At 59.9% G+C, this 11,212-nt stretch overlaps 3 protein-coding genes across 3 annotated transcripts; 2 read left to right on the forward strand and 1 right to left on the reverse strand.

Moving 5' to 3' along the window:
• Positions 1-160: 160 nt before the first annotated feature.
• On the forward strand, positions 161-3,937 carry BXZ73DRAFT_99161 (phospholipase D/nuclease; the record flags this gene model as incomplete). Its single annotated transcript, XM_048027918.1, has 19 exons — positions 161-221; positions 282-299; positions 355-466; positions 519-594; positions 908-1,489; positions 1,545-1,558; positions 1,618-1,679; positions 1,733-1,942; positions 1,997-2,038; positions 2,089-2,101; positions 2,153-2,295; positions 2,348-2,453; positions 2,508-2,566; positions 2,626-3,062; positions 3,117-3,152; positions 3,206-3,329; positions 3,381-3,625; positions 3,693-3,800; positions 3,857-3,937. 19 exons carry the CDS (start codon positions 161-163, stop codon positions 3,935-3,937), a joined length of 2,529 nt encoding a protein of 842 aa, XP_047880288.1.
• A 1,438-nt stretch (positions 3,938-5,375) lies between these two features.
• On the reverse strand, positions 5,376-6,801 carry BXZ73DRAFT_99162 (PLP-dependent transferase; the record flags this gene model as incomplete). Its single annotated transcript, XM_048027919.1, has 3 exons — positions 5,376-5,783; positions 5,834-5,976; positions 6,027-6,801. 3 exons carry the CDS (start codon positions 6,799-6,801, stop codon positions 5,376-5,378), a joined length of 1,326 nt encoding a protein of 441 aa, XP_047880289.1.
• A 767-nt stretch (positions 6,802-7,568) lies between these two features.
• BXZ73DRAFT_43019 (uncharacterized protein) lies at positions 7,569-10,999 on the forward strand (the record flags this gene model as incomplete). The annotated part of the gene is made up of 9 exons (XM_048019068.1): positions 7,569-7,721; positions 7,776-7,878; positions 7,938-8,088; positions 8,156-8,271; positions 9,624-9,761; positions 9,816-10,432; positions 10,486-10,615; positions 10,682-10,794; positions 10,844-10,999. 9 exons carry the CDS (start codon positions 7,569-7,571, stop codon positions 10,997-10,999), a joined length of 1,677 nt encoding a protein of 558 aa, XP_047880290.1.
• Between the last annotated feature and the right edge of the window lie 213 nt (positions 11,000-11,212).

Here is an 11,212-nt window from a genome sequence, read left to right on the forward strand (position 1 = left end):
ATGGGAGCGTCGGCGCGGAGCCCCCTTGGAGCGCTGCGCAGTGGGCGCACTGCCCCTGGCTCGGCAACTCGGCGTCTACGTCGTTTGATCACTAGACGACGAGATCGCGAGCGTATCGCTTGAGCCCCTCTCATCCCACCCACCACCATCCCCATCCACCATGTCCAAGCTCTTTGGAAAGCTCGAGGAGGGTATCGTTCATGCGCGCGCCATGGCCATCGGTGCGTCTCCTTATGAACCTTCCACACGTTGTCGCTGACCTCGCGCTGCCCAATCTCCAGGCATAATCAACCCGGATCGTCCGTGCTCCTTTGCCTCCATCCCTCGTCGCCTCTAACGCGTCCGCTCTCGCAGGTCGCCACGATGACCCGGAGGAGAAGCGCGCCGACATGGTCCGCGCAGAGATCATGTCTGGCCACCGCTTCCACTCGTTCGCCAACCAGCGCGGCCAGAACTTTGTCAAGTGGTACGTTGGCTGCCATTCGGGCGCCCGCGCTCAGTCGCTCACACGACCGCAGGCATGTCGATGGGCACGACTACATGTGGGCGGTTTCGGAGATGTTGGACAGGGCGAAGGAGGCCATATTCATCCTGGTGAGTCTTTCTTTGTTCGCTGTATGCGTTGGGTCCCCTAGAACGAAGAAGGGCGCGGGCATATAGGAGGGTCGTGTCAGGGAGTCCAGGCAGGGCGAGGCTGCCCCAGCGTCAGCGTTGTGACCTGCGCTGGACGGGCAAACACTGCCTTCCCGGCGGTGCGCCGGCACCCCGAGCATGATGGCGTTGGGCGTCGCACTTTCGCTCTCGCACGCGGCGCGCGTCGCGCGTCGCGCGTAGACGCAGCGTGTTGTTATCCGAGTCAGGCACCTTCGGCACCGCGTTCTCATGCTGATGTTGGTCTTGTCCCCAGGACTGGTGGCTCACGCCCGAGCTCTACCTCCGTCGCCCGCCCGCCAAGTACCCCGAATGGCGTCTGGACCGAATCCTGAAGCGCAAGGCGGAGCAAGGCGTGAAGATCTATGTTGTCGTCTACAAGGAAGTCACGCAAACCATGACGATGAGTTCCCACCACACCAAAGAGACTCTCGACGCGCTTCACCCCAACATCGCCTGTATGCGCCACCCCGACCATATCGGAAGCAAGGACGACGTCGAGTTCTGGTCCCACCACGAGAAGGTGGTTGTAGTCGACAACCGCTACGCCTGCATTGGCGGCCTTGATCTCTGCTTTGGTCGATGGGACACCCATACCCACCCCCTCGCCGATGTCCACCCCACGGATCCGTTCGCGACGCTCTTCCCCGGGCAGGACTACAACAACGCACGTATCATGGATTTCCAGAACGTTCCGAACTACATCAGCAATGGTCTCAGCTCGGTCGAGTTCGGTCGTATGCCGTGGCACGACGTGCATATGACCCTGACTGGTGAGGTTGTGCTGGACATCGTCCAGCACTTCACGGAGCGCTGGAACGAGATCAAGAAGCGGAAGGTGAGTTGCCCTTAATCGGTGGTTGGACTCGTTGACTGATACTTCGTGATAACAGTACCGAAACGACGAGTATGTCTTCGAGTGTGCAGTCGCGTGCACGTTTCTGAAAAATCGTTTGACTTTCTTAGACGTTTTGACTGGCTCGCGCTCCCGCACGACGTCTCTGCCGCGCCTAACGAAGCCGTTGCCCGTATGTAGTCCGCTCGTTAGTCCGTCGCGTCGACTCATAAGCTGTCTCTGCAGGGCACCCTCACCGCGACCGCTGGCATGAGATGGGGCGCCACTTCCAGGACCGCTTCCACTTGCATCTCCATGGGCAGTCAGACGACACGCCCCAGGAGTACGATACGCCTGACCACCGTCCACACCGTGGTAACTGTCGGGTCCAGGCTGTTCGCAGCGTGTCGGACTGGAGCCACGGTGTGCTCACTGAGTGCAGCATCCAGAATGCATGTACGTTGCCATCGCGATCTCTTTCCGAGTCCTGTCAAACCTGATACCCTGTAGACATCGATCTCATCTGCGAGGCGGAGCATTTCATCTACATTGGTGGGTGCATATATGTCGCTCGCGCAACAGATACTAACTTCAACTTATAGAGAACCAGTTCTTGTACGTTCATTGCTGTGCGCTCTCTGGAGTTTAGCTCTGATTCAAGGACAGCATTTCCAACACTCAAGAAGACGGCCCTGTCAAGAACACGATTGCGCGTGCGATCGTTGACCGTATCGTCCGCGCGGGCAAGGAGGGCAAGAAGTTCATGATAGTCGTGGTCATTCCTGAGGTTCCCGGCTTCGCTGGCCAGAGTGAGTGCGAGGCAGTTTCATACATTAAGTCGGTCACTGACGGTCTGAACAGTCAAGGACGAGTCAGCCGTCAAGACAATCATGGCTGGACAGTATCGCACCATGAACCGCGGCGGTCACAGTATCTACGAGGAGGTCCGCAGGGCCGGTTACGAGCCGTAAGTGGCCTTTTCCGCACTTCGTCCTGGGGCTTTTCTCATGCACCTACACAGATCCGACTTCATCCGTTTCTACCACCTCCGTGCATACGACCGCATCAACGCGCCATACGGTATGTAGTCCTACCCGGGTCCAGTTTGAAGCTTTATCGTTGACGATCTCGTATGTCAGACTCTTTCATGAAACAGATTGAGGAGCGTAGTGGGGTCACCTTCCACCAGGTCAACGTTGCGCTCGGGAAGCTCTGGGTCGGCCACGGGCAGAACGTCGAAGACCCCAAAGAGGCTTCCGTTGCCGTCCCCACGGGCAAGATCCTCGCCGAGCAGTCGACTTCCGGAAAGAAGCCCGAGCTCAAGACGGAGACATTCCCTCTCCCCGCGTCGATCGACGAGGCTCGGGAGACCATCGACAAGTGGCGGAGGGCCGCGCGCGAGCTTCGCAGCGACGACCGCGTCTCCGACAACGTCGTGCAGCACATGCTTGAGGATCGGACGGACCTCCAGCAAGAGCTGTGGCTAGGCACCGAGGAGGAGGAGCGCAACGCGTACGTGTCGGAGTTGCTATACATCCACTCGAAGGTTATGATCGTCGACGATCGTCGTGTTATCGTGAGTTCATCTGTCGGCCTTGTCGCGTCACTAGTTTTTGAACTTGTGCTGTAGATGGGCTCTGCGAACCTGAACGACCGTAGCCAGAAGGTGAGCGCTGTCTCGCGTGAGGCCGACTCTCGACGCTGACTTGCGGTTCGTAGGGCGATGGTGATTCTGAGATCGCGCTTATCGTCGAGGATGACGACACCATCGAGACGACTATGAACGGGGAGCCGTACACTGCTGCTCGTTTCGCCGCCACTCTCCGTCGCAAACTTTACAGGGGTTGGTATCATTCGATTCTCTCCTTCACACCACCGCTCACGATACCCACAGAGCACCTCGGCCTCATCCACCCGCAATTGTGCACCACCCATTCGGAGCCCGACAGCTTCATGCGCGCCGCGCCCCACCCGAACCCCGACGAGACGCAGCTCGACGAAGACCGCCAGGTCGCTGACCCACTCGCGGAGGACACGGTCAACCTGTGGAACAACACCGCACGCCAGAACCGCGAGATCTTCACCGAGATCTTCCGCCCGGTCCCGACGAACCTCATCCGGAAGTGGAAGGATTACGACGTACGTGTTCCTCTGCGTGCGAGCGTACCGAGGGTGCTGCTGACGCGCAGCGTTGGTGACTCTGTAGAACTACGTGCCGAACGTCATGACTGGCCACGTCGTCCCCGAGGTGCCGCTGCAGCGCATCAAGGACCGGCTGGCCGCGGTCCGCGGTGCCCTCGTCGAGGCGCCTATGGTGAGTGCTGTCTTTGTGCGTTCGGAGACGGTGCGCTCACGTTCGTTCGTTTATAGGACTTCCTCATCGACGAAGACGACTTCGTCACCGGTCCCGAGTGGAAGGGTCTCAACCCCACGCTGCCCATCTACATCTAAACTTGAGCCGGTAACGAACGCGATGAGAAGAGATCTAAATGGTTTGCTGTATGCGTATGGAGGAAGAGGCGAGACGACGGCGCCGCCCTGAAGTAGACCCCATTTGTTTCACGTAGAAGATACGAAGAATCCATGATGTATTTTCTTGTAATTTCGTGTGGGAGTGTAGTCAGAGCTTCCGCAACGAACGCGCTAGCTTCAGAGGTAAAAAGTGCGTTGACACGGACTGCCCAAGGTGGCCTTTCGGGCGGGCGCTTCTCTGGAGGAGACAAACTCAACTGGGGTCTGCGTGCACCTGGTCGACTACCGTCCGCTCTAGATCTACGTACTACGGTCGCGTGCTTGCGCCTCTCTGGGTGCGGGTCCTCGTGGACCCGCTGGCGTGCCATCTAGGTCGATCTAGTGTCACCGTGGTACCCGGAGCCCCAAGGACGTCGACCGTAACGAAACGCCCCGCGGGCCAGACTTCCCCGAGCCCAGTGCATTCGCCCGGCGACGCGCCGACGGTATATGATAAAGAGAGATTTAGAGTTAAACGGCGTCCGCTCCTTATTTGTAGCTGTGAGACAGCTCCGGCCGTTTAGACTTTGGTTGTCGTGTGGGTAGGCGCCCACGACGCGCTGATCGGGGGTCGCGTCCCCGAGGACGGACGGACCACTTGAGCGCGCCGAGACCAATCTAGAGGCTTCTAGAGGGCGGCGGCGACGAAGCGGCGACGCAGGGAACGGCGCCATACCTAGGTGGACTGGAAGTACCTGCGCTCTTGCTCCGGCACATCATGTTCGGTCTCGCGCGCACTTCACTCATCTTTGTATTCACCACGCACCAGCCTTAGCCGAGCCGTCGCGGTCGCTTGGGTAGTCCGATCACTCAGCGTAGACCGTGGCCTGTGGACCTCTCCCCCGCCGCGAGCGCTGGCGCGGCATCTTTGAAAACCATGCGATGCACACGCGCGGCGCTGCGGCTAGATGCGGCCGACTTCCTCGGGACTACTCCCACCGCAACGTGGGTGCGCGGCGGCGCTATTTCCAACAATGTTAGTGATTTGAAGCGGTGCTCAACTCCCGCAAGTCGAAGAAGCGTGATGCGTTGATCTTTCATTACTTCCGGCGCAGTTGAGCTCCCCGCGCGATTCACCTGACGGTGCCTGTCCCCTTCCGGGGTCAGTATGCAGTTGCAAGAACTCCGCGCGCTTGATGAGACGATCGAGCACCGGCTCGCGGATCTCTACGTGCAGAGGCAAAGTTGCAACCTTCTTCGGTCAAAGTATACATACAGAGCTCGTATCCCCAAACAATAGAAGTAAAGGCAAGGCAACGCGACGCGCGCGGGTACAACTACAAGCCATCAAAGGGAGCCATAAATACCGACGAGAGAGTCCCATAGACCGTGAGAGATCTAAATTATGGATAAGGACGCTAGGCGCGCGAGTGCGCGCTCAGAGGCGCGCCTGGATCGCGCCCTGCGCGCGCGACGCCTTCTTCAGCTGGAGCTGCTCCCGCTCTTGCGCCTGGAAGAGCGCGGCCCACGCGAGCAGGCGCGCGATGAACTGGTCGACGTCCGCCTCGGTGTTGCCCGCGTGGAGGATGACGCGGAGGCGCTCCTCGCCCTTGGGGACGGCGGGGAACATGATCGGGGTGAGCGCGTACCCGAGGTTGGTGAGGAAGTCCCCGAGAGGCTTGGGCGCGCGCGTGAGGATGGGGAAGAGCGGGCTGAACACGCTCTCCGGGTAGTCGGACGGGATGGAGCGGTGGCGGAGGGAGAGGAGGTCGGACGGGACGTCGCGGAAGGCCACCGTGAGTGCGTGCTCGAAGTACGTGCACAGCTTGCGGAGGTGGTTGACGAGCTAGGCGAGGTCAGCCATAGGCGGGAGCGGGGAGCGGGCAAGTCGCATACCTCGTCTCCGTCCGGGCCGCTGAGGAAGTCTATGCACGTGTTGATGCCGGCGGTTTGTGCGAACGGGAGCGAGGTCGAATAGATGAAGGGCCGGGAGTAGCCGATCAGATATTGCCGCACAACAGCGGAGGTGAGGATGACAGCTGTCCGAGGACGATCAGCATCACGCCGCGGGAGACCACAAGTCACATACCGCCGGCCATACCCCACGCCTTGCTGAATGCGTGCAGCACGCTGTGCACCCGGTCCTGCAGGCCAAGCTCGATCACGAGCCCGCGCCGCCTGTCGCCGTACAACCCGGAGGAGTGCGCCTCGTCGACCATGATGTGCGCACACCCCTTTGGGACGAGCTCCTCAACGGTCTCGACGATCTGCCGCAGAGGACAGAAGTCGCCGTCCATACTGTAGAGCGTCTCGACGGCGATGAACATCGTGCCCCGGCCCTCGGCAATCCTCGGGTGGCTAACGAGCGTGCGCTGAAGGACCTCGCGGAAAGATGCGACGGAGTTGTGTTTGAACGGGTACTGGGCGTTGCGGCAGCGGGACATGTTCATGCCGTCGCGGATGGACGCGTGCGCGAGCTGGTCAAAGACGATCGCGTCGCCGTCTTGCGGAACGGAGTGGAAGAAGGAGAGGTTGGCGTCGTATCCGGAGTTGAATAGGAGCGCGGTCTCGGCGCCGAAAAAGGCGCGAAGGCGCTCTTCGAGGGCAACGTGCGAGGAGTTGTTGCCAAAAAGGACGCGGGAGCCGGCGGAGCCGAGGACGATGGGCTCCTTCGAGATGCGCTCGAGGAACATGGCGCGCGGCTTGGGGTTGGTGACGACGGAGAGGTAGTCGCTGGAGAAGAAGTCGGCGGCGGCGGTGGGTGCGGGGGCGAGGAGGTCGGGGGTGGGGACCAACATCTTCTTGCGGGCGGAGATGGCGCCGGCGAGCGCGGCATTGAGATGAGAGGTGCTGGAGGAGGCCATGGTGAAGGAGATTGGGGGCTTGGAGGGTCGAAGAGGGGGATGCGTGTCCTGAAGACGAATCCAAGGTCCAACCCTAGATCGCTTTTAACTTCACCTGGCTACACGGAGTGCCGTGCAAGGTGGTCTCTTGGCGTTTGAGTTTGACCCGTGCCGATGTGACCGGGACAGGTCAACATCTTGTGTCGAGGTGGCGGTGATGAGCATACGCGTGGAGGGTGAGCAGAGAAGTGGCGATAACGCGCACAAACAGGGGCGAGAAGACGATGGGCTATGGGCCGGTGCGCTTGTCAGAGTGTCCGGGCTCCTGGGGCAATTCCCACCGAAACGCCATCAGTCGGCGCCTGCATGCCCTCCCACGTCGTCGATAGTTATCTTCGCCTGAGTCGCGAACACCCTCCCCGCCGGCGAGGATAACCTTGCCTTCTCTCACGCCTCGCTCGTTCCCCCCGCGGTGAGCTGCTCTGCCCTCTTGTCACCATGGGCGGCCCAACTCTCCCGTTCGCCTACTTCATCGCCATGTTCTGCGAGGCGATCTTGCACGGTGGGCAGCATGGACGCTTCCGTCCGCGGGGAGATCTAACCTTTCGACGCGTGCAGGCATGTACACGATCCTCGCCGTGTGGACGCTGTATTTATTGCTGTGAGTCCACCCCTCTGCACGCTCCGGCCCTCGTGTCGACTCGTGACTCACAGAACGATTTAGCCGCAAACGCCGAGAGCAGAGGCTCGAGGGGACGAATCTCATCATGATCGGGCTCACCGCCTTCATGTATTGCTTGTCGACCACGCACGTAGCCATGGCCCTGGAAGTTTGCCTCATCGCGTTTTTCAAGGAGCACTCGATTGAGGGAGGGCTCACCATCTTCAACGACCAAGGCAATCCGTTGATCTGGGGGGAAATTTGCATCGAGCTGATCAACGTGTGTAGACCACATACTTGGCGCCCGTGTCACCGCATGTTGACCACCTTGCAGTGCTTGATCGGGGACGGCATTGTGTGCTGGCGGACGTACGTCCTATACGGCAGGAACTGGCGTATCCTCGTCTTCCCTGTCATATGCATTAGTGGTGGTACCGGTGAGCTTCCAGATGCTTGTGCACGCGTGCAGCAGGAGGCTGACATACCTCGAACACAGCGGCCGGCATCGGCATGATCAACGCGCTGTCCAGGTCCGAAATCGGGGCCCAGGTTTTCGCGGGCGACATCACCAACTGGTTCGTGGCGTTCGGTGTCCTGACATTCCTCGCGAACCTGTACTCCGTGGGGATGATCACATACAAAGCATGGTCAGTATCTCCGTCCTTCCCCCGGCCAAGGTCACTTAGCACTCACCGCATCACCGGTACTCCTCAGGACGAATGCGCGGCTGATGAAAGGCCTCCATGTCAACGTTGGCAGTGGCTCCCGGTACTGGGGCGCGCTTCTTCTCATCATCGAGTCCGGCGCGGTGTACTGTGTGGCGCTTGTGAGTGGTTTCGACTCTATTGTCGGGGAAACGGCGCTGACGCACTACGGCCCCGACGCTATACAGGTCATCACTATCATCCTCTTCCTGCTCGACAACAACGGGGTGTATGTTATCGCCGACATGCTCAGCCATCTTACGGTATGCCGCTCCGCGCGCCCTTCCATCATCCAGGCCCCGCGCTGAGCACCCCCGTCCATCACGCAGGGCATCTACCCCACCGTCATCATCGTCCTCGTCTGTCTCAAGATCACCTTCCACGACGACCTCGAGCGCAGCGGCATCTCCACCCTCAACAACAGCTCAAAGTCGGGCTCCGTGGGCACCTCGCGCTCGCGCCGCGACGGCGCAAACGGGGTGCTCACCTGGCGCGTCGCGAGCAACACCGAGCATGGCGCGGACTCCATCGCGGGCGACGGCACCGGGCCGGCGTACAAGATGACCCCGATCAAGATCGCGACCAAGACGGAACAGGTGTCCTGGTTCGACGACGCCGACCCGGACCGGAAGCGAGGGAACGTGGGGGAGGAGCTGGACATCCAGCCCGGACGCGGGCCCACCGGCAAGCCTCGGGGGTTCGACAACGATGACATCGTGTGAGCTCTGGACGATCTTCTTTCGTTTTCACGGTATTTAGTTATGAGACTGTACGATGAGATGTACGTACTACGGTCTGACGCAGACCTCCTCCTAGGGCAGCTAGTGCCGAGAGGTGTAGTTTACTTCTTGAACGCGTGGACATCATGATAGAGTAGCCTGGGCTGTTTGTGATCGGAATCGAAGACGAGGCGGGGCGTGAGGACGCATAGACACGAGACGAGAGCACGTGTGTGCTGACGCATCATTTTTGCGGGGGGCCTGTAGGCTGTAAGGCACACCGAGGACTGGGTGACCGGGGATGAACCATAGACGAAGTGAAGGAACACGGGCGAACAGTGTTCGGCGATGTCAGGAACCGGGGCTCACTGGCGGGCCTCGCGCGTGAGCGTTCGCACCGCAGTAAGCCCTCTACAAAGCATCAAAATTCGGTGACTTCTGGGAGATAGAACGCTGCACTCGGACGTGGTCCGGAGAAAAACGTTCATTCTCCGTGCAGGAACGGGCACCCAATGATACAGAAGAAAGACTCATCCAGGGCGCGACCGCACGGGAAGGTTCTCGTTCAGGGCAGAGGGCCGATGTCGGAGCAAAAGAACAGGGAAGAGACGTACATATGAGATGAAACATTGACTCAGCGCCAACTCTGTGCACTGAGAGAGGGGGTAGTTCTCGCCGACTTCAGGTCGAACAGCTGTGGTCATATGGAAAAGAACGTTAAGTCAAGAAGCGTACGGAATGCCGTGACCGCTCCTACAGCATCTGACGCGAGCCTTCGAACATCGCACACAGGAGGTAGATGTGGTGGGTTCCTTGGATGGCTTTTGGACTTCTTCCCTCGGCGGGGCCGTCTTCGTGATGGCCGGCGGCGACCTTGGCAGTTCTCCACAGCGGTCTGTCCCCGCTGGCAGTCACCCGCATGCGTCCATAGAAGGGTCACGATGACTATAGCCCGCAGTGCGCACCTAACTGTCCGCTATCCCCCCTCACCTCGCAGCACTCCACACCCTCTTCCGACAGCAACCCACCATCCGGCCTCTTCCAACGACATGTCATCGCCAGATGCCTCTGCCGAACCTCCAGGGCGCCATCCCAAGGCGTACGTGCGCGAGGCGCGCCGCGAGGAGCTCCCCGCCGTTATCGAGTGCCTGACGCGCGCCTTCGCGGACTGCCCCGCCATGAACTGGTACGGCTCGGTGGGCGCGCTCGTCACGGACGTGAACGCGCAGGACCCCGCCACGGTGCGCACGATGGGCAACCTGCGCCACTTCCAGCGGGCGATTGCGGTCGCGACGATGCTCTCCAACGGGGTGGTTACTGTCGTGTGCATTCCGGCGGACGACGAGGGGCAGGGCGAGCGGGAGGAGGAGCCAGCCGAGTCGAGGGGCAAGAAAAAGGCGAAGGCGAAGGCGACGACGACGCTCGTCGACGGCGAAAACGGTCGCGAGCACGTGGTCGCGGCGTCGCTCTGGCTCCGGCCCGGACAGACGTTGGACATGGGGCCCCTCCTCCTCCTCCGCGTCGGCATCCACAAGCTCGTGAAGGCCTGGGGCCTGACGGGGATCAAGGTGAGTGCCTCACACTTAGTGGATAATTTTCTCTGACACGCTCTTTCTTGCAGCGAGTTCTCTTCGAGTTCACTCCCAAGGTCGAGCAGGCACTGGAGCGCGCCTTCTCTGCGAAAGGGCTTGACCGTCTCGACTCATGGCATCTGCTTGAGATAGTCACTGATCCCGAGCACGAGAATAGAGGTTGGGCCCAAATAATCTCTTCTTCTCGTGGAAACGAATCCCTAACGCGACCTCTCCCGATTTCAGGATACGCATCGATGCTCATGAAGGACGGATTCATTCGCACTTCGCCCAAACCAGTCCATCTCGAGGCCGCAGATCCCCACTGCCGCGATATCTACCTCCACTATGGCTTTGAGGTTAGTGGATTCTGAATTCCTGCTCTCTCCTGTGCTGAAACCCCGATAGATAAACGAGGAACACACGTACGGTATCGGTGATGTCAACGACATCGGTATCAAAGCGAAGGGCGCCGCTGCGACTGGATATCCTGAATGGATTATGACGAAGGTGAATGCCGACGACCGAGACCTTTTCTCGACAGCTTTTGATCGCTTTTTTTGAACTCCTGCTTTCAGTGGGAATCGTAGAAACCTCTCTACGCAAGCACTGCTGAGCTTTCCATCAGGAGGGGATGACCGTCAATTCTACGCTATTGCGGGACTCGCAACAGTGTCAGCAGGATCAGCTTTCAGGCTCACCGGACTTGTTTCGTAGCTACTTTCCGTGGATACATACGACTTCAATAAGGGCTTGCGGGGAATTACCGACTGCCAC

Source organism: Epithele typhae (assembly GCF_022376455.1).
Source record: "Epithele typhae strain CBS 203.58 chromosome Unknown BXZ73scaffold_10, whole genome shotgun sequence".
NCBI classification, from domain to species: Eukaryota; Fungi; Basidiomycota; class Agaricomycetes; order Polyporales; family Epitheliaceae; genus Epithele; species Epithele typhae.